The 26,395-nt window shown below is 45.6% G+C and overlaps 1 protein-coding gene across 1 annotated transcript in view; it reads right to left on the bottom strand.

Moving 5' to 3' along the window:
• EFCAB6 (EF-hand calcium binding domain 6) overlaps window positions 1-26,395 on the bottom strand; it is a 230,450-nt gene that overhangs the window by 185,444 nt on the left and 18,611 nt on the right. Inside the window, 2 exon segments of the mRNA XM_065887305.1 lie at window positions 15,248-15,314; window positions 23,964-24,052. Of these exon segments, the coding sequence (XP_065743377.1) occupies window positions 15,248-15,314; window positions 23,964-24,052 (156 nt within the window).

The following is a 26,395-nucleotide window of genomic DNA, read 5'->3' as shown; positions in this document are numbered from 1 at the left end:
CTCCGGGGCAGGAGCTGGCGCCGTCTCTCCTGCTCTTCTGACGGCACTTCCATCCCGACACTGGCCCCCTGACCTCCATCTTGACATTTTGGTGAATTCCTGCCTGAAGGTGGTACCCAGCTCCTCCCCTGCGGGAGGGGACCTCCCTACTCCCTGCCTGCCCTCTGCTCTCCAGGAGCTCCATCCCCCTTCACTTCCCCACTGCTTCTCTGGAGGAGGGTTCAGAGAGGGCCAAATCCACGGAGAGAGGAGAAAGGCTGTACAGCTCACGGGAGGAAAGGGGCCTCCTCCCAAATCCAGCTTCTCAGAAAGGAAAGCGTGGTCTTGCCCTGTGAGGGCCCAGAGACCAGCTTGAGAAAGGTGCTCTCCCGGCCCAGCTCCAGCGCCTGTGGTGGCCGAGCTCCCTTTCCTGCGTTCCAGGTGATGCAAACTCCTGCCTGCTGCCTGTTTTTATATGCCTGCAAGCTGAGAATGGCTTTTACATTTTTAAGCGGTTGAAAAAAATCAAAAGAAGGATATTTTGTGACACGTGAAAGTTATCTGAGTTTCAAATTTCAGGATCCAAAAGTAAATTTTATTGGTGCCCAGCCACGCCCCCATTCATTTATGTAAATGAGTTGCCTCGGGCTGTTTCCCCTACAGGGGCAGAGCTGAGTAGTCTGACTGAGCAGTCTGGCCAGCCAAAATACAAATATTTACCATCTTCACAGAAAAAGTTCACAACCCCTGTTCCACTCCCTCCCATGCAACCCCAGATATCTGAGTGGGTGGTAGGTGTCAGGCAGCTTCAGGTGCACAAACACAGAAGCAATGAGGATTTAAAAAGAAAACCAAAACAATAGCTAATTATGACGTTAAGGCTCCAGAGCCAGGAAATGGCCTGAGACCCTCTGAAGACCTGCCCTCAAGTCTTCTCTTCCCCGCCACCTGCCCCAGACCCATGCTCTGAGCCCTGCGCCAGGCTTAGGAGTGCGCCGCCCTTCCCGGCCCCCTGCTAGACCCCCCAGCTCCCTGCTGCACCCCAGGCCCCCACAGCCCCCAGGCTCCCCCTGCAGCACCACAGACCCTGCGCGAAGGGCAGCATCTGACCCTCTTCCTGTCCTCAGGGCCCCCATACGGGGAGATGACTGAGCCCTGGGGATGGTTCAGAACCAAGCAATCTAGAGAAGCGAACCACAGTGAAGATGCATTAAAAGGTTCGCTTCTTCCGTCTGGACAGCAGGGCTAGGAAAAAGCAGGCTACAAAGCCTAAAAGTTCTGAAGTATGGCTACATAAACCAGGACTCGCTCACCTAACATTTCAAGAAAGGAAAAAAAGCCCCGTTTCACACAGGAGTACAAAAGGAGGAAGTGATTACTGAAAAGGAAGTGGTAGGAGCAAAATTAAATTAAAACTTTCCCCAAAAGATTTAGATGAATTCATGGAGGGCAGACTCACAAGTGTTACTACATGGAGCACAGAATATCTGTCCTGAACAGTAAAGCCAGGGAGGGAGTAGGGAACAGAAACCTCCTCCAGATACAGAAAACTACACAAAGTACTTCGGGCCGCCATCGTTCGGGTAACCTTGGAACAGTGACCTGACTCTTCCTAACTTCAGTTTCCTCGTCTGTGAAATGGGAATGAAGAAGGGCACTGTATCAGTGTGTGCAGGTAAGATGAGCTCACGTGGGCTTCCCTGGCGGCGCAGTGGTTAAGAATCCGCCTGCCAGTACAGGGGACACTGGTTCAGTCCTTGGTCTGGGAAGATCCCACATGCCGCGGAGCAACTAAGCCCGTGCGCCACAACTACTGAGCCTGCGCTCTAGAGCCCGCGAGCCATAACTACTGAGCCGGCGTGCCACAACTACTGAAGCCCGTACGCCTAGAGCCCGTGCTCCGCAACAAGAGAAGCCACCGCAATGAGAAGCCCGCACACCGCAACGAAGAGTAGCCCCCGCTCGCCACAACTAGAGAAAGCCCGCGCGCAGCAACGAAGACCCAACGCAGCCAAAGGTAAAATATAAATAAATAAATAAATTTATAAGAAAGAAAGAAAGAAAAATGGGTAGATATAGTAGAATTTCATCAAAATTTATTAAAAACAAGAAATGAGCTCATGTGTGCAGGTATCTCCCAGGGAACATACTCAATAGATGGTGGTCTGATAGGAACTGCTGATCAGGACCAAAGGCTGAGGACAGAGATATAAATAGCCAGATAGCCACACACACATGCTGGAGAACAGTAACTGGCAGAACCAGCACTAACCCCCACACCAGCCAGCGCCTCTACCTCTTCCAGAAAGTCTTGAGTGGACAGGAGTCCAGGGCCAAGAACAGGGCCTGGATCAACGAATAAGTGTTAAGTGGATGAATGTATGGATGATGGATGGATGGATGGATGGGTGGATGGGTGGATGGGTGGATGGGTGAGTGGATGGATAGATAGACGGATGATGGATGGACAAATGGACAGAAGGAAGGATGGATGGATGGATAATAGATGGATGGACAGATGGAGGGAGAGATGGATGTATGCATGCAGTGATAGATGGATGAACGGATGAACAGATGGATGGATGGGTGATTGATTGCAGCATTCATGGGGAAGAAGCTTTGGTGAGCCAATGAAATCCTTATACAGACAGGACTGGTGCCTGCAGAACGGCAGATAGGCATGTCATTTCTGTGGACACAGTGATCTGCTCTACACCTTCCTGGGGGAAGAAACTGAGAATTGAACAGAAATAGCAGAGCAGGAGGGGAAGATTAGAGTGGTCTACATGCCTATTGTTGGCATGGACAGGACACGTGAATTTTCCATGAGTTAAGTGGAGAACAAGAAAGGTAGAAGGCTAACAACGAAGTATCAGAAAGAGAAATTAAGGAAACAACCCCACTTACCATCACATCAAAAAGAATAAAATACCTAGGAATAAACCTATCTCAGGAGGCAAAAGACCTGTACTCCAAAAACTATAAGACACTGATGAAAGAAATTGAAGATGACACAAACAGATGGAAAGATATACCATGTTCTTGGACTGGAAGAAGCAATATTGTTAAAATGACCATACTACCCAAGGCAATCTACAGATTCAATGCAATCCCTATCAAAATACCAATGGCATTTTTCATAGAACTAGAACAAATAATTTTAAAATTTGTATGGAAACACAAATGACCCTCAAACAGTCTTGAGAAAGAAGAACAGAACTGGAGGAATCATACTCCCTGACTTCAGACTATACTACACAGCTACAGTAATCAAAACAGTATGGTACTGACACAAAAACAGACTGATAGATCAATGGAACAGGAGAGAGAGCCCTGAAATAAACCCACACACTTATGGTCAATCTATGACAAAAGAGGCAAGAATATACAGTGGAGAAAAGACAGTCTCTTCAATAAGTGGTGCTGGGAAAACTGGACAGTTACATTTAAAAGAATGAAATTAGAACATTCTCTAACACCACATACAAAAATAAACTCAAAATAGATTAAAAACCTAAATGTAAGACTGGATGCTATAAAACTCCTTGAGGAAATCATAGGCAGAACACTCATTGACATAGATTGCACCAATATATTTTGGATCCATCTCCTAAAGCAAAGGAAATAAAAGCAAAAATAAACAATTGGGACCTAAATAAACTTAAAAGCTTTTGCACAGCAAAGGAAACCATCAACAAAACAAAAAGACAACCTACTGAATGGGAGAAAATATTTGCAAATGATATGACTGATAAGAGATTAATATCCAACATACATAAACAGCTCATACAGCTCAACATCAAAAAAACAAACAACCCGATTAAAAAATGGGCAGAAGAATTGAGTAGGCATTTTTCCAAAGAGGAAATGCAGATGGCCAACAGGCACATAAAAAGATGCTCAACATCGCTAATCAGCAGGGAAATGCAAATCAAACCCACAATGAGAAATCACCTCACACCTGTCAGAATGGCTATCATCAAAAAGAACACAAATAAAAAATGTTGGTGAGGATGTGGAGAAAAGTGAACTCTCCCATTGTTGGTGGGAACATAAATTGGTGCACTGTGGAAAACAGTACGGAGGTTTCTCAAAAAAAAAAAAAGAAAGAAAGAAAGAAATAGAACTACCATGTGACGCAGTAATTCCATTCCTTGGTATATAACCCAAGAAACCAAAAACACTAATTTGAAAAGATACACGCACCCCAGCGTTCATAGCAGCATTATTTATAATTGCCAAGATATGGAAGAAACCTAAGTATCCATCAACAGATGAGTGGCTAAAGAAGGTGTGGTATATACAAAATATACAATGGAATACTACTCAGCCATTAAAAAGAACGAAATTTTGCCATCTGCAGCAACATGGATGGATTTGGAGGGCATTATGCTAAGTGAAATAAGTCAAATAGAGAAAGACAAATACTGTACGATATCGCTTACATGTGGAATCTAAAAAATAAAACAAACTAGTGAATGTAGCAAAAAAGAAGCAGACTCACAAATACAGAGAACAAACTAGTGGTTACCAGTGGGGAGAGGGGTGGGGCAACACAGGGGTAGGGAAGTGGGAGGTACAAACTATTGGGTGTAAGAGAGGCTCAAGGACATATTGTACAACACAGGAAAATAGCCAATATTTTGTAATAACTGTAAATGGAAAGTAACCTTTAAAACTTGTGTGAAAAGCTTTTTTCAAAAGAAAAAGAAAGGCAGAAGGCTTGAGCTGTCCTGCTCCCAGGGCTGCTTCTCAAGTGAGGGGACAACACACAGCATGAGAAGGCGAGGTGGACCACCGGCAGGAGGGCTGAGGAGGTGCTGGGGGATTAGGCCAGAGCTGCTCGTTACCAGAAAACCACCGAGTTCAGAGGCCCCCAAAGCACTGTCCTAGTAACTCCCCATGTGCCCCATGAGAGCAGCCTTTACCTGCTCCCCACAGAGCACACCAGTGAAGGGGGGAGGAGGCCAGCTCCCCTTCCTCAGCCCTCATCACGGATCCCACGAACCGGGGAGGAAGGAAGCAGAAGGAGGGAAAGAGTCGCCAACGAGCCCGCAGCCCCCCTGGCCCTCCCCCTCCGCCTCCGGGACCCGTGGAGCTGCAAGGAGGGAGGAGCGGCCAGCTGAGCTGCATCTGAGCTCCGGGTTTAAAACTGGACTAGTCTATGCTGGGCGTGTTCTACCTGAACGTGACCAGAGAGCCGTGGGATCTGCTAAGACAGCCTTCGGGGACGAGGAAGGCAGATGCACCGACGCCCGTGTAAGAAGCAAAGAATCAAACTGCTTCATGTTTGTACCCCACTGAGTTCAGATGGTTCAGTAAACTGCCAACAGTGGATGTGATTCTCACTCTATAGTTCTTTGTTTAAAATTCTTTTTATAGCACTGGGAGCTCCAGGAAGGAAAGCTGTGAACCCAAATAAATATGACCACCCAGACTTGAAAGAAGGTGAGAAAGGGCCTAAGGTTTCCTCCCTGGAGCCCAGAATTCCCCCTCTCCAGGCCTGGCTCTGGTGGGGCCCCTCCCGGGGGAAGGCAAACCTTCCTCGGGCCAGAGGGCAACCTGCACCATGCTATCCAAATTAGCTCCTGATTCGCTGTTTTCTGCTCCCTCCTCACCTGGAGCCACCTTCCTCACCTGGTTTCTAGCAGCAGGGGGTTGGGGACGGCAGCCCACCCGCCTGCCTGCGGACTGAGACGCAGGGGAGGGGGCCTCTGGCCGCCCCTCTGTCTTGGCTCCGCAGCAAAACGCAGGGTTCGGCAGCCACTGCTGTCAGTCTGGCACCTTTCTGTCACCACGACTAAACTCATTTTAAATTTAAGGAGTACATTTTAAAAACTGAAGCCAAGAAAAAGGATTTCTCTTACAATAAACACATCAATGCTCATTTTCCTTATTATTCTACTTTTGGTTATTTCGTATAAAATCTTTAATTAAAGTTTTTCTTTGAAATTGTCATTATCAACCCAGAAGAAAGGAAGGGGGAGAACAAGAACAACACAGCTGTGCAGATATGAAGCGCTGTTCAGGACTAAATGAACTGGAACGGAGTAAGGAGCCGACTGTTACGTTCTTGGTTTTGGCTCTGTAGCCTCAACAGCAGTCTAACTTGTCACTTTATATCGATTCCATCTGTTTACACTCTGCAGAGTATTGGCTTCCTACCGTGAACATTTCCTATTTACCAGCTGGTAGAGATGGTCCAAACCAGATAGGAAAAAATGAGACTACATTCAGAACCTCATAAACACAAACTTTCAATCTGGGGACGCCGTGTGGAAGGAGCGGAGCTGGCGCTGCTCCCCTTTCACAAAGGGGCTGACTTCCGCTCCCGGCTCCGGTGCTGACCCCCAGGCCGAGGAGTAGGCCTTGAAGCACTGAACAAATGCAAACCCTGCCTTTACCACAGATTGAATAAGCTCACATAAAAAGACATCTAACGGAGACCCACGAAAACAGAGGAACAGGGAACAGACTAAAAAAGAGCTACAGCAACCTAAAAGTCAGAGTTGCTATGACAGCAAAAATCCAAAAATCTGATTTGGGGTTTCCTTGCAGCCACAGTGAAAAGGGAAACCTCCTGTTCTATACACCACAGGCCACAGGTACCTCCCCCTACATTTGATTTTCATTTTTAAAATGCCCACCTGCCACAAGTAGCTTAAAGTCGTCTAATAAGAAATTCTAGCTACTCACTGGACTTCGGACACAGCTATGAAAATAGGCCCCAAGTCCAAATACCTAGGGCTTTAAAAAGGCTGCCAAATCAAGGAGAAATATTTCCCATCTCTCCTTTCTAACCGAGCCCACACTCATAGGGTGGAAGCTCCTCCGCAGGCACCACAGGCCAAGAATACCGAGGCCCCTGTCACCCCGACCCCCGACCACTCATAGAACAGAGCTGCACACCAGGAGGGGCACGCCGATCCCCTCCCAGGAACTCCGTGGCATCCTTCACACAGCAGAGGTGCTCAGCAAATGCAGGCTGATGGTGATGGTGAGGGGCTGACCACTCCCAGGGCCTGGTGACAGGTACCCCTGATTCCAGCTGCTCTCCCATCAGGTGCATCCATTACTCTGCTGACACCATCTCCTAAAGTCCTCCTGTCTCGTGTCATCATCCCCTATCAGAAGCCTCCGATGAACTGCCACCATCAGCACCACCCTTTGACCCACACTTTAGGGTAAATGCCTCCACCTTCTTCTCCAGCCTGCATTTCAAAATGGCTCTGTCCTGGGGCTTCCCTGGTGGCACAGTGGTTGACAGTCCGCCTGCCGAGCAGGGGACACGGGTTCGTGCCCCCGTCCAGGAAGATCCCACATGCCGCGGAGCGGCTGGGCCCGTGAGCCATGGCCGCTGAGCCTGCGCGTCCGGAGCCTGTGCTCCGCAACGGGAGAGGCCGCACCAGTGAGAGGCCCATGTACCGCACAACAAAACAAAACAAAATGGTTGTGTCCTCTGTTCCATCTTGCCTTGAGAAACAGAACTCCTCACAGAAGCGTCACAGATTTGGTGTCCCCGCCCCGGCCACATCTCCACTGCCTTCAGCTCCGTGTCCTGTCCTTCCACCAGGCTGCAATCCTGAAAGCTGTCCCGAGTCCCACCCTCTGCCCCGTCCTCAGCACAAACTGACAGCCCAGCCACGGTCCAACTCAAGCTCCAGTCTCACCTTTCTCGTCCAGCTTTTCCTGGCTACTCCAATTACTGTGAACTTTGCAGAGCCTTATTTACTCATCCTGTAAATACTCATTGAGCTCACATTAGGTGCCCAACATGTTCTGTATGAAGACATAGGATCTGTTTAAGGCACTAAAGTTCCAACAGTGAGCAGGACAGAGAAGGCGCCCACTCCCAGGGAACGTATTTCCTAGTAATGAACAAGTAAACAAACAAAACCTCAGGATGTTCTAAGTGCTGAGGAATTTTAGATAGTGTAGTCCGAAGAATTTCCGGGGGGGAGACCTCACACGCTGAGTGCCAAAAGCCAGGTTTTCGTCTGACGTTTATTCAGCAGGTGACCAGAAGCCACAGGGCATCTTAACCAACGGGGTCTGATGAGATCTGACTCATGTTTTGAACAGATAGCTCTGATGTCATGTGAAACGGAGACTGTAAGACGCAAGAACAGGAACAGGAAGGGCACTGCAGGGGTTACTGAAGTGCACAGGGTGGAGCCCCAGCGGCCGTGGGGATGCAGAGAGGTGGATGGGCTCAGGATACGGTACAGGATGCAGCCGACAGGACTTGCCAGTGGACTGGACCGGGGAGAGGGGCCGGTAAGGGAAAGATGGGAATCAAGGCTAATCCTGTTTCTGCTTGAATGATGGAGGGAGGTCCGGAGAGGAAGGCTTCTCGGGGTGTGGCAAGGAGGGCCAGCAGCAGCCCTGGTTTGGTCTGTGGACAGTGGTGAGTCTGGGGTCGAAGATGGAGATAGAAACATGGGCGCCATCAGCACACAGGCCTCTTCGTAGCTTTAAATCGTAAATGACCACGTACTGCCATTTAATCTTCCACACAATAGCTCATTTGTCATATCTCCTCCAAATGTGAACTCCTAATTTTTTGAGTAACTTCTACGGGCCCTGCACTATGGTAAGTTCCTTTTATATTTATTCTCATAAATAATCTCAACAATATTGGAAATATCTTGCAATATTGCTTCCCCATTTCACAGCTGAGAAAAAAGTTTCCAGAGAGACTGGTTTGCTCAGGGTCACTCAGTGAGTGTCTCAGTTCAGATGCATACTCAGCCTGCGGAGTCCAAGGGCTTCAGCCTCCCCCACTCCACCATCCCGTCACCACCACTCCACCATCCCGTCCCCCCACTCCACCATCCCGTCACCCCTACTCCACCATCCCGTCACCCCTACTCCACCATCCCGTCCCCCCCACGCCACCATCCCGTCCCCCCACTCCACCATCCCGCCCCCCCACGCCACCATCCCGTCCCCCCACTCCACCATCCCGTCACCACCACTCCACCATCCCGTCCCCCACGCCACCATCCCGTCCCTCCAACTCCACCATCCCGTCCCCCCACGCCACCATCCCGTCACCCCTACTCCACCATCCCGTCACCCCCACTCCACCATTCCGCCCCCCCACGCCACCATCCCGTCCCCCCACTCCACCATCCCGCCCCCCCACGCCACCATCCCGTCCCCCCACTCCACCATCCCGTCACCACCACTCCACCATCCCGTCCCCCACGCCACCATCCCGTCCCTCCAACTCCACCATCCCGTCCCCCCACGCCACCATCCCGTCCCCCCACTCCACCATCCCGCCCCCCCACGCCACCATCCCGTCCCCCCACTCCACCATCCCGTCACCCCCACACCACCATCCCGCCCCCCACACCACCATCCTGTCCCTCCACTCCACCAGCCTGTCCCCATGACACCGCAATGTTTTAAACACTCAACCCTGCAATCTCACGTGTACTATTGGCTTGCCACATGCAAGAAGATTTTTTTTTTAAGAGAAACTTAATCTGAAATGATATAAATTCTGACACAACAAAATCTTTGCTTTAGTTTCCTGATGAAGCCTTCAGTAAATTACTAATAGAGCAACCCAAAATAGGTCCTGGGGTAGAAGCATTTTCAGTATCATTTCTTTATAAAATGGCAGCCGATTATTTTGTTTTGTGAAATTCTCTGGATCCAGCGTGAGCACGGCTCTTCACTGAGCTGCAGAGACACAGGAACAAGCGCTGTGACAGTTAATCACTATCCTCAGGTATGACTGACAGCCTTTTCTGCAGAGGAAGAAGCTCCTCAGATACAATCTGTCCCAACAGCTCTGCGATATGCTAATATTTTCTGCAGACGAAAGAGAAGTTGTGTTCACATATCTGCTATAATAGGTAATTAATACCAAGTGCACCAGAGGAGAGATGATAAAAGTGGGATTAGGAGAATATTACGAATTAACCAAAAGCTTGTATGTTTTAGTAGATGGCCTCATTTTGAGTTTGACACGGTCTTTTTATTAGGCAAACAGACTGTATTCTGATACATTCGTTTGTGCCGATGTGGTGTTCTAATGTTAAGGTATGTTTATGAGATGGTTGTGATCCTAACAACTGTTTCTTATCCCTCGAGCGATAATTTTTTTAATTTATTTTTTAAGAAAATTCACCTATTTAAGAAAATGGATATACCCATCACTTGTGTCTTCACTTTTGTGAAGCTATTACCGACCAAGCAAGCAGTTTAGTACCTCTTATTATTTGCTAATTGCTTCTGAAATGGCTAAGGCTGCATGTCCACAACCCCAGGGCCCCAGGGTAATCCCATAACGACTTGTGTCACTTGGTGTCCAACAGACACGCTAGTCACGGCTGACTGGGCAGACCAGGTATTCTGACAGCACAGCTCCCAGGCTAAAAAAAGAGCAGCCCTGATTGGGGCAGTGATGTGGTAGGAGAGCAAACAGCCCGGGGCTTTGGGTGGGTTTGTTTATTTTCCTTTTTTAATGTCTTTAACTGAACTACACATTCTTGAATTCTAGTCTTCAATTTAAAACTTTTTTTTTTTTTTGCATGTTGGGGGAGGAGACTAGTCATGACACTTCTAAACACACACTGTGTTCTGATATGTCAGAATAGCTTCCTGTGTCTCGGCAATTCTCCGGACATGGCTTACAATGAGCATCCCCTCACCTCAAGAGGCAAGATGAGATTCTCTTCCTTTGTTAGCCTCTTCTTCTACTTCCACCTCACCCTCTGTGGGGAGTTGACAAAAGATAAAACAGAATAAAAGACCCAAACTTTGTTAACCTGGAAACACATGGAAGCTTTGCTTTAGGTCCTTTTTTCCTGGCAGACTCCTCACCTGAAGCATGTGGAGAACCTAAGTCTTGGGCCTTGGAAGGTGCTGTGGCTCCAGGACAGGGCTGGGGCCCTGCAGGACGGGCAGAAGCATAAGCGTCTGAGGAGTTGGGAAGAAGCATGGGAGGGCAGGATACCAGAGACGGAAAAGGAGGGAAAATTCCCAAATCTGAAGTAGACGCTACACGGACAAAGAGATGACCCTGTGGCTAGAAGACAACCTCCACTCATTCATACGGCTTCCGTGAGCAGAGATGCTACTCTGCGATGCACTGGGTCCACCTCCAGGCATAACAAAGAGTCACATTTGCTGCAAGCAGCCGCCTCTCCTAAAGGGTCCTCCCAGAGGCAGGGTGGCCTGAGGTTAAGAGCCAGGACCCTGGAGCCAGCAGCCGAGGCGGGGACTGCAGCTCCTCTGCCCCCCAGCTGTGCACACTTGGCCCAACTGCTCGGCCTCTGTTCTAGTTTCCCTCCATATCAAGGTGGGATTAACAAGGGCACCTGCCTTAACTGAATACATACACACAGTAAAGCACTTAGAACAGCTCCTAGTAAGTGCTCAATCCGTGCTAACTCTCGTTATTATCAGAGTTGGCAAAATCCAAACAATTACATCAGTGTCCGAAGGATTAAGGCCCAGCCAGCCGGGGGTTCTTTCGCTGCGAGGCTGAAGCAGACACTGTTGGTCGCTTTCTCCAAATCCATTGACCTCTAACCCCTTCTCTTTCTAACGAAACCCTCCATTTTCCATTTGGTTCAGATATCCACCCCCTGGGTTGCCCCGTGCCTAAGGGGAGGGAGCCCAGCCACCACACCAGGGAGTGACCAGGCTCGGTCCAGGCTGCTTGCAGCGGCCAATGCCACCGCCAGTGACTGGTTTGGGCGGGGACAAAATCCTGGCCTGTGAGTCACAGGAGGAAGTTCCCCCGTGTTTATAGAGTCATAGCGGAAGAAACAGCATGCTGGAAAAAATCCGGCATCGCGGCATCTGCGTGTCGAGCCTGGAATGCTGGCCACCTCCCGGTGACCGGAGGAGATGCGAGTGAGCAGACCCTGACCTGCCCTCCCTCCGCACTTCTCAGACGAGATGAGGCGTTCCTTATCATCTCAGCTCAGTTGGGGGCCTCTGCTTGTCACAGGGTAGGACGACCAGATATCTCGGTGGCTGACGGGACACCACCTGGTGGCGGGTAAAGCTACCACAGGAAGGGTTTCAGGAGCGCCTGACAGGGAGGACCAGCCTCGCTGATGGGTAGAGGAAGGGACGAGTATTTACTGAGCATCTGCTGTATGCAGGGGCATCGCTTACATTATTCTCATTCACTCTCGTGATCGCTCTGACGGGTAAGTGCTGTTGTCTTGCCTCCACAGACGGGGAAAGTCAAAGCAGTGGGAGACCTGCCCACGGCCCGTGGGCCGCTGCAGAGGTGAGACTTCAGGCCAGGTGCGCCTCCTTCCCACTGACTCCCTCCGCCTCCCAGGAGATTAAGAGAGCAAGGAACCTGAAGACCAGAGAACTCAAGGGCAGCCAAGGAGATGCCCCGTAGAAGGCACAAAAGAGGAGTCAGAGGGAAGCACAGTCCTCTTTGTGAACAAGGAAAAGCCGGGGCGAGAGGACGAGGGCAAGGGAGCTGCGCACCAGCCTCAGAGTGCCCACTGGGTGGAGCCCGAGTGCAGGTTAAAGCAGAAACCAGGACCAGCGGGAGCCTGAGACGACACCCTGAGGACCACCTGGGGCCCCACGGCCGCAGACAGCAGGCTCTTCACGTGAAGCCACGGGTCACAGTCACCAAAGGACGGAGAGATGGGCCCCGGGGACCACCCAGTCTGCCTTCCCCTCGACTGACGGGGACGAGACTCAGGAAGCCCAAGGTTTCGACTGAACAAGGAGCGTGAATGTGAACACATGCTGGAAGGTCTAAGTGCACATGAATTAGGGCGAGGCTGAGGAACCAGCCACCAGACCAAGCTCACTGCAGAAGAAAACAATTAGGAAACCCAAGCCCCGGGGTTCGGGCAGTTTGGGGTGCCAACAGCTAACTACTTGTTGGTTTAGGAAGGCTAGACCACACACACATTCAGCAAAGTCTGGCTCCCAAAATTCAGAGAGACATTTGCATGCATTCTTGGCTCCAATAAGCCATGTGGACTTATATTTAAAACAAAAGAATTAGCATCTTTCATTCCCAAACTGTGTAGATCACCCAGCAATGACAATGTATGTCTGAAGACAGCCTTCTTTTACTAATCGCTAGGTGTTCCTCTCTGTCTCCAATGTTTGAGTGTGGCCCGTTTGCAGGACCAGAGTTGTAGCTGGAAACACGCTACTGCACACAGCCAGCCGCTGAGGAGTGGATTTGGTCTGTTCTGTTTACTTTAGGGTCGGTGGGAAGGGACGACATTCATTTAAGGTCCTACCTATACTTCAAAGGAAGCTGTAGTAATAACTATAATAATGATAGCTGGCATCGCCTAAGTGTTCCAGGTGCTTTATGATGGATGCCTTTAAGCCGCGCAACGGCTCTGTGAGGTGGGTGTTCTTATCCCCACCGACAGATGAAGAAACCCAATGACAAGGACTTTGCCCAAGGCCGCCCGGCTGGTAAATGGCAGAGCCCGTCCACGCCACTGCCTGCCCAGCGCCAGGGCGGCAGGTAGAGCTGGGGCGGCAGCTCGTGCTGGCCAGACTGCACGGCAGAGAAAGCCTCGGCGCTGCCCTGTGGTCGGGCGTTACCTCTATCACCCGTTCCTCAGCCTCTCGCCGTCACCCTTCTGTTTAAACCGCGCTGCTTTAAACTCACTCTTAGTGAGGGGGCTTCTATGGGAAGGAGGCCAGGATGAAAAAGGACTGAGATGAAAGGGCGGCCAGTGGTGGAGTTCCCCTTCAGCTTTCCTCTTCGAAGCCTCACTTTCAGTAACTTACAAGCTAGGCCTATGTCCCTCCCCTCCCCTAACTGTAATGTTGCATTACTGACCCACCTATGTTGAAAGCATGATTGTCATGAACAGCTGACTTTCCCAGGATAATTTCATGATTAACCAAGTCTGTGAAGAGACAAATTAAAGACCTATACCATAAATAATATCTATTCCATATCAATCACAAATATTGCATATTCCTTACAGAATAACAAATGAACCACAACAGAAGCAGCAAATCATTACACCAGGGGTTCCTACTCATATAAGCTATAGTGAAAGGAGATTTTTAGGAGCATTTTCTGGTGTTAACGGCATAAGCCAGGGAAATGCAGACAAGCATTTTGTGGGTTTCTGGCTATTTTTGACTTTGAAATGTTTGACAATCTCAGAAGAGTTCAAAAAGGAAAGAAAATTTGTCACATTTCAAACCAACATATTGAATCAAGTAAATTAAACTATGATTCTCAAACTGCTCGTGTAACTGACAGGCCCAAATGCATTTTAAAAAGGGGTCCAATTCCAGCCCCCAAAGGCCGTGAGCATCTCCTCCCTCCCTAGTTGTGCACCCTGATAGCTACCCACAACCGGCCAACAGGAACAGAGCTATATGCTCCTTTTTAAAACACACGTAGTAGCTTTTGTGGCTAAATTACTCAATTCTTAAATATGTATCGCTCTGAGTTTCACAAGTTATTTTTACCACGCCGCTCTTGATTGGCATTTACTGCCGAAAAGCAGTAGTTTTCTCTTTCCAAAGAAAACCCTGCCTCGGTCGTAGACGAAAACCAAAAGGGCAGCCCTACTAATAATGATCTAAAGTTAATACAAAAGTAATTAATATTCCAGGACTTCTGCTGGTGTCGTTCATCAAAAAGGATGCCATCCGGGCAGGCGAAGTCACGTGAATACAGGCTTTTATGTGAGCTCTACCTGGTGAGGCATGAGAATGTGGACAAGACACAGCTCATTCTGCATCAGCTCCCTCTGCTAGCTATTACTTTCCTTTTCTTTTTCTTTTTTTTTGGCATTTTGGGGTTTTTTTATTAAGAATTTATTTTTAAGAGCAGTATAAGGTTCACATCAAGATTGGGGGAAATGTACAGCAATTTCCCATATACCTCCTGTCCCCACACATGCATGGTGTCCCCCATTATCAGTATCCCCAACCAGAGTGGGACATTTGGTTCAACTGATGAACCTTCATTGATGCATCGTAATCTCCCATAGCCCCTAGTTTACATTAAGGCTCACTCTTGGTGTACGTTCTATGAGTTTTGTCAAAGGTATAATGACACGTAGCCATCATTATGGTTTCAAACAGAGTATTTTCACTTCCTTAAAAATCTTCTGCTTTCCACCTAAATCATCTTCTCTCTCCACCCTCTGCCCTTCAACCTCTAGCAACTACTAAACTTTTAAATTTTACATAGCTTTGCCTTTTCCAGAAAAATAGCAATTACTTTTGACGAAGGGTGGGGACTGGGGGAAGAACTCTGAAAGCTCTCTATTACCTTTTCTCCTACTTGGACTTCGAGCTCTTTTAATGTCCGACAGCAATTCATTTCACTCTCACCTCCCCTTAAAGATAACAATTAAAAATCTTTTGTTAAAATGTTTTACTACATTAATGTTTACATAGAACACACAGAGATCAAAATTATAAGAATTTCTAAATTACGTATTTTTAAATGCAAGGTCTTTCTTACGCCATCCGCCAGAAGCGTGAACTTGGGCCAGTTACTTAGCTTCTCCGTGTCTCGGGTCCCTCATCTGTAAAATGACACACGACATCGGCTCCTCCTGGGGTGGGGTGGGAATGGAGCGATTACGGGCTTCATGCAGAGAGCCCTCACGAAGGCCAGGCCCCGTCTCACATGACCCTCACTCCATGGGTTAGCGGCCACCACCATCCCGCTTTCCAGAGGAGGCTGGGGGAGCCAAGGTCACCGTGGGGAAGCCGAGGCACCGGCTTCAGACCCAGGTGGCCTGGCTTCACGGGCCACGCCTAACCCTCGGCTGCGGCACTGTGTCCTGACCCCTGCGGGCTCCCGCTCGCCCTGCGGTGCGCACTGAGCCCCTCTGCAAAGGGCTTAGGACGGATGTGCGTCTATACCAGCCCCCTGTCTCCATCCGCTTTTATTAACTATTTTTGATTTTGCATTACCTGTGTATCTATAAACCGCTTCAGAGCCTCTCTTTGGAAGTAACCATAGGGCTAGCATGAGGATAAAGAACAACAGAGGCCACTTCAGAGTATTTATCCAGTGCCTCCTACACTCAGGCCTGGGCGTGGAGTCAAGCAGGACACCATTCCCAGGCTTGAAAAAACTTAATGCTAGTGACAGTGACAGACTGGAAATAAGCAATCATATAAGTAGTGTAAGCTGAAGTAATAACAAGTGCTCTGAAGCCAGTAAAGACAGGTGGGGATGGACTGGACACTGGGGTAAGATGGGCCGACTCTCCTGGATGGGGTGGACGATGGGGCATTTGAATAGAGACCCACAAGCTAATAAGCCAGGAGCCACCCTCTCGAAGGAAAAGCTCTCCAGGCAAAGCAAAGGGAACATGCAACAGCTTGAAGCCCAGAGGTGGCAGGAGCCTGGCACATCCCAGGGCTGCTACTGTGAGGCCAGTGGGACCAGAGCCCACCAAGCAGGGCCAAGGAACATGGGTAAGTCCAGAGACGGAGGCTGACACCAGCGCCGTGGTGCGGGGGCCATGATGAGGAGGCTGGACTACACACTGTCTCCTAAAGGGAGCGCTTTAAACAGAAATTAACTTCATTTTACACACGAGGAAACAGGCTCAGAGGGGTTAAGTGCCGAACCCAAGTTAAAGATGAAACCAGGAACCCAGCCGTATGATTCTGTGTTAAATGTAATATATTTAATATGGTTTTTTGGGTTGGGGGGGGTTGTGTGTTTTTTTTGCGGTACGCGGGCCTCTCACTGCTGTGGCCTCTCCCCTTGCGGAGCACAGGCTCCGGACACGCAGGCTCAGCGGCCATGGCTCACGGGCCCAGCCGCTCCGTGGCATGTGGGATCTTCCCGGACCAGGGCACGAACCCATGTCCCCTGCATCGGCAGGCGGACTCTCAACCACTGCACCACCAGGGAAGCCCTTTTTTTTTTTTTTAATATGGTTTTAATTATGTATTGAAGAGATACAAAACACTATTTGTAACATACGTTTAAGATTTAAGGAATAAAAATCATACATACCTGACTTTTTACAGCTGTGTGCCCACCATCAGCTGAAGAAATGGAGAAGTGCCACTGCCCCAGGGGTCATAGGAGGCCGCCCCTCCCTCCCTCCTCTGCATTTGGTCAAGGCTTCCTCAGCCCCAGTGGCAGCTCCTCTGCCCAGTCTGGCTCCAGTCCTCTTCCCTTCACAGGGAAGTGTGTACCCCAAACTCCATCTCAGTATCTGCCTCAGGGGAGCCCCATCTACTGTCTGACATTAACTTAGTGATGCCTGCTTTCTTTAGATTAATATTTATTTGAATCGTATGTCTTTTTAAATCCTTTCACTTTTAACCTTTCTATAAAACTATGTTTCGGTTTTTCTCTTAGTGGATTTTACTGTTATCTTTTGTCTTTCAAGTGGTATATTTATTATAATTACTGATATATTCAGCATTTCTATTTTTCCTGCCTATTCTGCTGCTTCTTGCCTTCTTTTGGGTTGATACCATTTTTATCATTCCATTTCTGTGCCTCTATAAGTTTGGGAATTATACACTCCACTTTTAGACTTGTAGTAATTGCTCTGGAAATTACAACCAGCATAATTTTCAAAGACTCAAGTTAATCAGAACTTTCATCTTCCGACTGGACAATGTACCAACTCCAGAACATTTAACTCCAGTCCCTCCTCTCAATTTATATATTACTACTCTCATGTGTTCTAATTCTAACCTATTTTTAAATTCCAGAAGCCATCAGTATTCCCTACAGTCATGAGTGTGTCCTGTACTTGCCAGGTGTTCAGCCATCTTCCCTCAGCATCCCTTCTTGCATCATCTCAAACCTTCCACCTGGGATCACTTTCTTTCTACCTAAGGTATACCCTTAGAGTTTCTTCTTCTGGGCCTGTTGGGGGCCAAATCCATTTTTGTTTGAGAATGTCTTTACTTCAATATTTAAAATAGTGAAAGATATTTTCTTTAGATACACAGTTCTAGGATGGCAGTGATTTTCTTCCAACACATCGCAGTTTTTAATCCACTCTTCACCTGGCTCCCATTGTTACAACTCAGAAGTCACTTTTGTGTACATGTTGCCCTTTGGCTGCCTTTAAGATCTCTTGGTCTTTGGGGTTCTGCCCCCACCCGCTTTAAATCCTTTTTGAGATGTGCCTTCTTGAATCTGCAGGATAGCACTTTTCATCAGTTCTGGAAAATCCTCAGCCATTGTTTCTTTGGCTATTACCTGTCCCATCTCTCACTGCTCTCTTTACAGAGCTCCAATTACATCGTTTATGTCTCTGCTACATTCTGGCTAATGTTTTCTGGCCGATCTTCCAGGTCACTTATTTCTTTAGCTGTGTCTAATCCGTTTATTTAATTCATTGAGCTTTACATTGCTATTGTGAGATATACCCTTTACGCGGAAAAGTCCATACAGTACATACGCACAGTTTACTTACAATTAAGGCAAACGCCTGTTTAACAATTACTCAAATCAAGAATTAAAGCCAAACAAAAGAGGCGCCCACTTGCCCTTCTCCAATCATAATATTTCCTCTCCTCCTAGCACTTAAGATATCATTTACTTTTATTTTGTTATAATTTTACCACCTAGGTATGTATCCCTAAAAGTCACAGTTCAGTTCGTCTGGTTTTGAACTTCACATATGAACAGAAGCATTCGTATGTTTCTTCCTCCTTCACTAGATATTACGTCTGCGAGAGTCATTCAGGTTGCTGACTATACGTGTGGTTTGTTGGCTGTCATTGCTGTTTTTCCATCCACTTATTCAACAAATATATATTAAGCACCCAAACATGGTCCTAGGGGCTTGGGATACATCCATAAATAAAACTGATAAAGCTGCCTGCCCTCGTGGGGCTCACGTTCTAGAATGAGAAAATCACATTTGTGTGTTAACCTCATGGGTGTGAGCCGAGTGACCTACAGCTTTATTTGGGGGAGAAGCGCTGCGGACACTGGGGAACCACCAGTCAAAAGCCCTAAGACGGGAACAACAAGAAAAGTACACAGTGAAGAAAGAGGAGAGCAGAGAGCGCCTGTCAGGGAGGCCAGCCAGGGCACAGAGGGCCTTGTGGGTACCGGGTACCGTAGGGTCACTTGCCTTCTGCCGTTTAGCATACCTTTTATGATTTCCTTTAGTCAAGATCTGTAGGAGGTAAACTGTCTCAGTTTTTGTCTGAAATGTCTGTATTTCACCCTCCGTCTTTATTTTTTTAAATGTTCCTCAGTGACTTCTATCATGTCTTTAATCTTCAGAAATTCAAAGATGCCGTCCACACTGAAATGACCTTCAGAGGCATAGAAATTCAAGATGTGATGCAGAAGGCTTCTTTTCTTTTGTTTGAATTGGTTCCTTTACTGGAGTTCCTTTAGCTGCTTGTTTCTTTGTAGCAAACAATTTTCTCCCTCCAAATCCTGCTTCTCTTGGCCAAAAGCCTTCTTTCCTCCTTTTTTCTCAACCTACCCAGGCTACCTGCCTAGAGTCAACTTCACATCTGCTCTGCTGACGGATGTTCTACCGCTCTTGTTTGCTTTATCCACTTGAATTTGTGGTACCTGGCCTGGCCGAGGAATGTTGCAATACATGGTCTTGTGAATGAATGTTTTTTTCAGCATTGTCAGAGCAATAATAGATCTACTTAGAAACTTTGTGGGACGAGGGAGGGAGGATTCTGAAGCCCCAGAAACTTGGGCAAATAAAGCTGGTTACGGTCATCAGGTAACCAAGGGAAGATTTTAGAATAGAAAAAGAGAGCAAAAACTCAGTTATCAGATTTGAGACTTGAGGGCAAAGTACATGGTCACAAAATGGCTAATAAGGGAGAGGAGGGAAATAGGGCATCAGTCTGTATCTGACACAGTCCACAGTCTCCTTTTTATGTGTATTGTTTTTTTAACTTCTTAGAATCAGATCCATGCAGTTTCTTTCTTCTTTTACACACTCTTCCATAGTTCAGTTGGCCCTAAATGTTGATGTCTGAAATGTGACATTACACAGGAAGGTCGGTTGTGTTCTACCTCACATCTAAGCCATAGTGAACGATAAGTTTTCACAGGTGACAGCTAGTTGCAATATATGCCACATATGGCTAAAGGTTGATATTTGAATGAAGGAAATATTGATGCTGAATTAAAGAAACTGGATGTAAGTACAGGGAAAAATTCTTTGATTCTTGTTGCTTTGCCTTAAACACAATGCACTGACACCCTGCACATATGTGTGAATGAATTTTGTTTCAACGTAATTCTCAGGCTCCTCAGTAAGTTCTTCAGAACTCTGTCGTGAATCTTTCTGGATGGTGCTCAGAAAGCTTTCAAAAACTTCTGCTGAGATCTGTTTCGATTGCTTTGTACGTGGAAGGCTGTAGTTATTCTTCAGGGAGGTAGCATTGCACTGAGTGCCACATGGATTATCGAAGTGGGAAACACTTTTGGTCCATAAGCAGAAATGTTCGACATGTCCATCAGAAGCAAATCTCAAAGGTTCAATTTACTCATTTTAAATAGAATAATTCCTTGGATGTTTCTGAAGGGTTATTGACAATACTACCATTATTACAGATGATGTGAGGTCATCCATGGCAGATGCAAGAGCAGTTCCACATTTTGTCCTTACCAGCTCTCGTACACTCAGAGGCACAGACTTCTTGATATCATTCCAGGTCCTAAATGTCTTCTGATGCAAAATATCCTCTTTAATCTTCATGTTGCTCCCAACTTTATCAACCACTGTAGCACATTCAGTAACCTCCTCATATTAGACAGTTCTGGGGAGGCTGAGATGGCCAGGACAGAACAGACGGCATACCTCTTCTGTGTTGTGTTCACTCTACGTTGTCAAGGGCATCAAGCTTTGGCTGATACAAAATATGACCTCTTGAACCAAGGGAAATGCTGTGACCACAATAATAAGTCCCCCCACCACCAATTCAGGGAATTTGAGCTGCAAATCTGTCAATGTCCTAAGATTTAGCCCAAGTCTAATGACCGGATAATTCAATGCACAGGCTGCCTCATTTTCATACAAGTCACTGTGAAGAGAGTATACAAGATCTAGGTGAAAAGTAACCTTGAACACCATAGGCAAAGGTGCCATATGTGTCTTCCTTTCCCAAACACTCTGACACCAGTGGATGAGCAGATACCATGGCAAGAAGAGGAGAGGCTCTCAGGGGTTCCCACAGAAAAAGTTCTCATCCTTACTCTTACAAACATAGTATAAAATTCTAGGATGGCAAATATTTTTAGCTTCAGTGCATTGAAGACATTTTCCCACAATCTCATACCTTTCATTTTCACTGTTGAGACATCAGTGTCAGTCTAACTGTCACTCCTGTGAAGTCAATTCCCTTTTTCTTCTCACTGCCTTTAATATTTTCTCTTTGATGCTGATGTTCTGCGGTTTTACCATGATATGTCTAGACAGGCATTCCTTTTTATTTATCTGGCTTGAGATTCTAACCCATTACCTTTTCAAATATAATCTCTGTCCTACTCTTTCTCTTACATATCTGGAAATCCAGTAAGAAGTATTGTTGGGCCTTCTCTTCCCTCCTCCCATGTCTCTTATACCTGTTCTCCAAGCTTGATATCTCTCTCTCTTTCTGTGCTGCATTCTGGATAATATCTTCAGATCTATTTTCCACTCCACTAATGCCCTTTTCAGCTGTGTTGAAGCCACTGTTTTCACCCATCTGCTGAATTTTATTCTATAATGATTGTATCTTTCAATACCAAGAGTTCCATTTTGTACTTCTTCAATTGCCTCTTGTTTTGCACTCATATATTGAATCCATTCTTTCATTTCTTTAAAGATATTAAAACACTACTTTTAGGTTCTGTATCTGATAGTTCCAATATCCCAAGTGTTTGGAGATCTGATTCCACTGGATATGATTTCCATTTGTTTGCGGTCCTCATTCTTTGTCTCTTCATATGTTTTAAAGGTTTTTTTTTGTGTGACACTTTATCTGTGTTTTTTTTTTAAGGGCTATGTTGTAGATGTATTCCTCCACAGAAGGGCACACCCAGTCCAGGACCAGTAAATTTTAAGTAAATTCCCAGCCTGAGACTTTTCAGACCACACAGGTAGCATTATTTTAGACACAGATTTTCATGAATTGACTTGTGATTACAATTTTTCCCCTATTCACCCAATGCCAGTGTTGAAACTGGTAGGTTTCCTTGTGCCCTTCTGCCATGCAGGTTTGTATTTTGTAGATTATCCTTACAAGAGGGTATAGGGTCTTCCCCTAGGTTTCTCCACCTTGGGCAGACCCTGCAGGTTTTGACTCTTGTCCCCTTCACTCCAAATAGCCAACAAAACTGAAACACAAATTCACCAAGATTTGGCCAATACCTTCAGGGTAAAAACTGGCTTTATTAGAAAGCTCCCTTCTCTGGATTCCAATTTTTACTGCATGCTTAGCCTCTGAGAATTACCTTCTTGCCAGCTCAGTAATGTATTAAAATATTTTACCTTTTATCCATCATTTTAGTAGTTTTCAGTGGCAGTGTTTTTCATGGAGGTAGCCTACCATAGTACTAGAAAGAGAAGCTTCTATTCACTGTAATTCGTGATCTTCAACAATAAAGAGAATTTAGCTACATGTGTAAGTCAGAAATCTTCCAAATTTAGTTTAAATATTTAGTCTTTTATGTTTAAGGAAGTAACTTATGATACTTTTCATCTCAAATTATTAGCTTTTCCAACTGTTGAGTTGTAGCATTTCCAACTGTTGAGTTTTTCAGCAAAGAATATTCAAACTAGATTACTTATTCCACAAATGCAGATGATTTTAAGTCAAGAGCATGAATATAGAGCCTATAAAATGACCAGTGGTCCTTCTGAATGAGGCTGGAAGTTATCCTAGTTCACCACTTATGGAAGATCAACTGATCAGAGCACAAAGAAGTCCCACATCGTGGAGCAGATAATACCTTGTCATTCTTGTTGGAGCTGCTGCACTAATTCTTTTATTTTTTTAATTGTGGTAACAAAAAACCCACATAAGTTACCATCTTAACCATTTTTAACGTACAGCTCAGTAATGTTAATATATTCACACGGGTGTGCAACAGATCTCTGGGACTTGCTCACCTTACAAAACTGAAACTCTACACCCAGTGAACATCAACTCCCCCTCCCCGCTCCACACTGCTGCACTAAGTCTTACACATCAGCTGCATCCAGGATGGATGCAATCACGAAAGCTGTAATACCAAAATTCGCTAATATTTCAGAACCAAATTTAATTGTTTACACAATTCCTGAGAAAATGAAGCTTACCCATTTAGAGTCAGATAATCTGAGTAAATAATTTTTTTTACTAAAACAATATTTCCTACATCAGACACTAGAATCAAAGACATTTACAGCTGATAGAGACATTAAAGTTCAGACTTTAACTCTCTCGTTTTGCACATAAAGCAAATGAGCTTCATGCTCATGCTACAGTTATGAAATACAGAGGAGCTCATACAAAGATCTTTTTAAAAATACTTCATTTCTAGCTACCAAAATATGATCACTATCCAATGAAAGACATTAAAAATGTATAAAAACAAACAAATTTAAAATTTGGCATCTTAATACTTCTACTTCAAAGTTTAAATTCCTTATTTCCAGGGAATTCCCTGGCGGTCCAGTGGTTAGGACTCAGCGCTTTCACTGCCGGGGCCTGGGTTCAATCCCTGGTCAGGGTACTAAGATCCCGCAAGCCACATGGCACAGCCAAAAAAAAAAAAAAAAAAATTAAATTCCTTATTTCCAAATCTGAAATGCATTGCATATGAAATATGTTAGTCTGGTTTTAATTTGCTATGTTTCCATTTTTAATACAATATTATTTCTCTTATTCTGAAATATATCTCATTTAGACGTTAGAATCTTCTCTGAATAAAAATTTTGACTGAGGATTGTATCTGTTGACATGATTTATCTCTAATGACCTTGTGTCCTATTTCTTATCATTTCAAGTTTCACATTTGCATATGAGGAAAAAAAACTTACCTCTGTATAACATTTATATTCAGGTCAATTCCACCAAATCTGGACAGGAATACAAGGTACGGAAGGGCACCAGAGCTGGTGAGGGGGATCTACGCCCAAACAAGAAGAATAACAGCCCGTTAGAGAATTCAGATCCAAGCAGTGGACAGCACGGCAGGTTTCGTGATGTAAGGCAGGACATTCTTAGTGGGATGGGCATTCCAGTAACAGTCACAGCTATTCAATCCAGGTGTCTGAGTTGACACACACCCTCAGCAAAGTAAGCAGAAGCAGCATGAATGCCAGAATGCCAGTCTGTGCTCAGTTAAAAGCCCACAAGTTGTCTACAAAATTATCTAAAATCTAGGTCTATCTAAAAGGTAAGTACAATTAATAGAAATATATTCTAATATATATGTTATATATGTATTTTTATATATGTGTATATGTATTTTCATATATATGTGTTTTCATATGTGTGTATATGTATTTTTATATATGTGTATATGTATTTTCATATATGTGTATATGTATAAATATATATATATATTTCCCAAAAGTCTGAGGCCACAGCATAATTAACCCTCTGAGTGTCATGTGTACTTACTGTACATTCATATAATTTCAAGGTAGAAAAAAATCATTTTCAAATCTAAAATTCTGTAAAGGACATCATTGGGTCGAGTGGGTTAATATGGACTATAGGTTCAATTAAAGTATTATTATCTCAACGTTTAGTTTACTGAAGTTGTTAACTGTGCTGTGATTATGTAAGAGAATAGTCCTTATTCTTAAGGAAATACACACTGAAGTGTTTAGAATTAGAGAACCATAAACATAAGCAACATCCTCTTGAACGGTTCAGAAAAAAATTATGTACACATTGTGTATTTCGTATATATTATTTGCATATATGTATGAATGAAAGATCACGGGAGAAGCAAACGAGGCTAAATGTTCACAACTGTCAAATCCGGGTAAAGGGTATATGGCTACTGTTTGGACCACTCTTATCCTCACAAATTTTCTGGAGGTTTGAAATTACTTTTAAATAAAATGTCAAATTTTTTTAAAAGTGAAAATAATTATTTCCCCCAAAAAAGCATTATGAAATTAAAATTAAAATAAATATATAATCAATATAAATATATTTTATTAAGCTTCATGCAAATACACAAAGTACAATTTCCCATACAGCTGAATGGCTCCTAAGCCTATAAGACCAAATCTGATATTTACTTAACCCTTAACATTCCAGCCTCAAAGCCTAGCACGGTTATCTCAGTCTTCCCCAAAGGACAAATTTCTCCTTGCTACTAAAAACATGTATAACTAGGAAATGGGCCCAGAGGGAGACTGGCTCACAGGGCAGGCCTTTGCGAAGCCTTTTCCTGGAAAGGACACCCAGGACTTGGATTTCTGATGGGGCATTTTTTAGTAGATATAATTTGGGTAGATGCTTCAAAGGTTCCCTGGTTTTACAGAAGAAGGTCAAGAACAGATTAAACGTGCAGTTTCCCAGACTGGATGCCCTCCTGGTCTTGGTAGTGATAAGAGTTAACATGGAAAGGAAGAAACTTACATCTGGAGAGCTCATACTTTATAAATGGGTACAGGCACTGCTCTTGGTTTTGACTCATTTAGCCCCAAACTACCTTCTGAGGAGGCTGAAATTTTCCACATTTCACAGAGCAGAGGTGTGACCTCCCTGCATGGCACTGCCATTAAGTCATTTAGTCACAGAAATCTGTGACTCCAGAGCCCAAGTTCATCTCACTACACTAACCACCCTGCCTTAAAATCCATCAATCTATTGAAGCTGGGACTTCCCTGGTAGCACAGTGGTTAAGAATCCACCTGCCAATGCAGGAGACACAGGTTCGATCCCTGGTCCAGGAAGATCCCACATGCCGTGGAGCAACTAAGCCTGTGCACCACAACTACTGAGCCTGCACTCTAGAGCCTGAGAGCCACAAGTACTGAGCCCGCACGCTGCAACTACTGAAGCCCGTGCATCTAGAGCCCGTGCTCCGCAACAAGAGAAGCCATCGCAATGAGAAGCCCGCACACCGCAATGAAGAGTAGCCCCCGCTCGCCGCAACTAGAGAAAGCCTGCGTGCAGCAACTAAGACCCAACGCAGCCAAAAATAAATAATAAATAAATAAAAATTTTAAAAAATGTATTGAAGCTTTTGTCACATTTCACATTGCTACTTATGGTCTAATGCAAATTCTAATGTGGCAGATACATATTTGCAATGACTGGTCTACAAAACTAAGCACTTAGACAACCGAAATCACCTCTCCAGTATTAGCTATTCTGGCAAAAATGTTGGAGAATCAAAACCATCCATTGATGAATCACTGAAAGCAATTCTTAGACTGGGGCTGGGGGAGTGTAGTTTGTAAATCCACATCCAGTATGCTGATAAGTACCTTCAAAGACTTCTCTT

The sequence above is a fragment of the Phocoena phocoena genome, chromosome 11 (genome assembly GCF_963924675.1).
Source record: "Phocoena phocoena chromosome 11, mPhoPho1.1, whole genome shotgun sequence".
NCBI lineage: Eukaryota > Metazoa > Chordata > Mammalia > Artiodactyla > Phocoenidae > Phocoena > Phocoena phocoena.
This window is presented reverse-complemented; position numbering and strand designations above follow the sequence as displayed.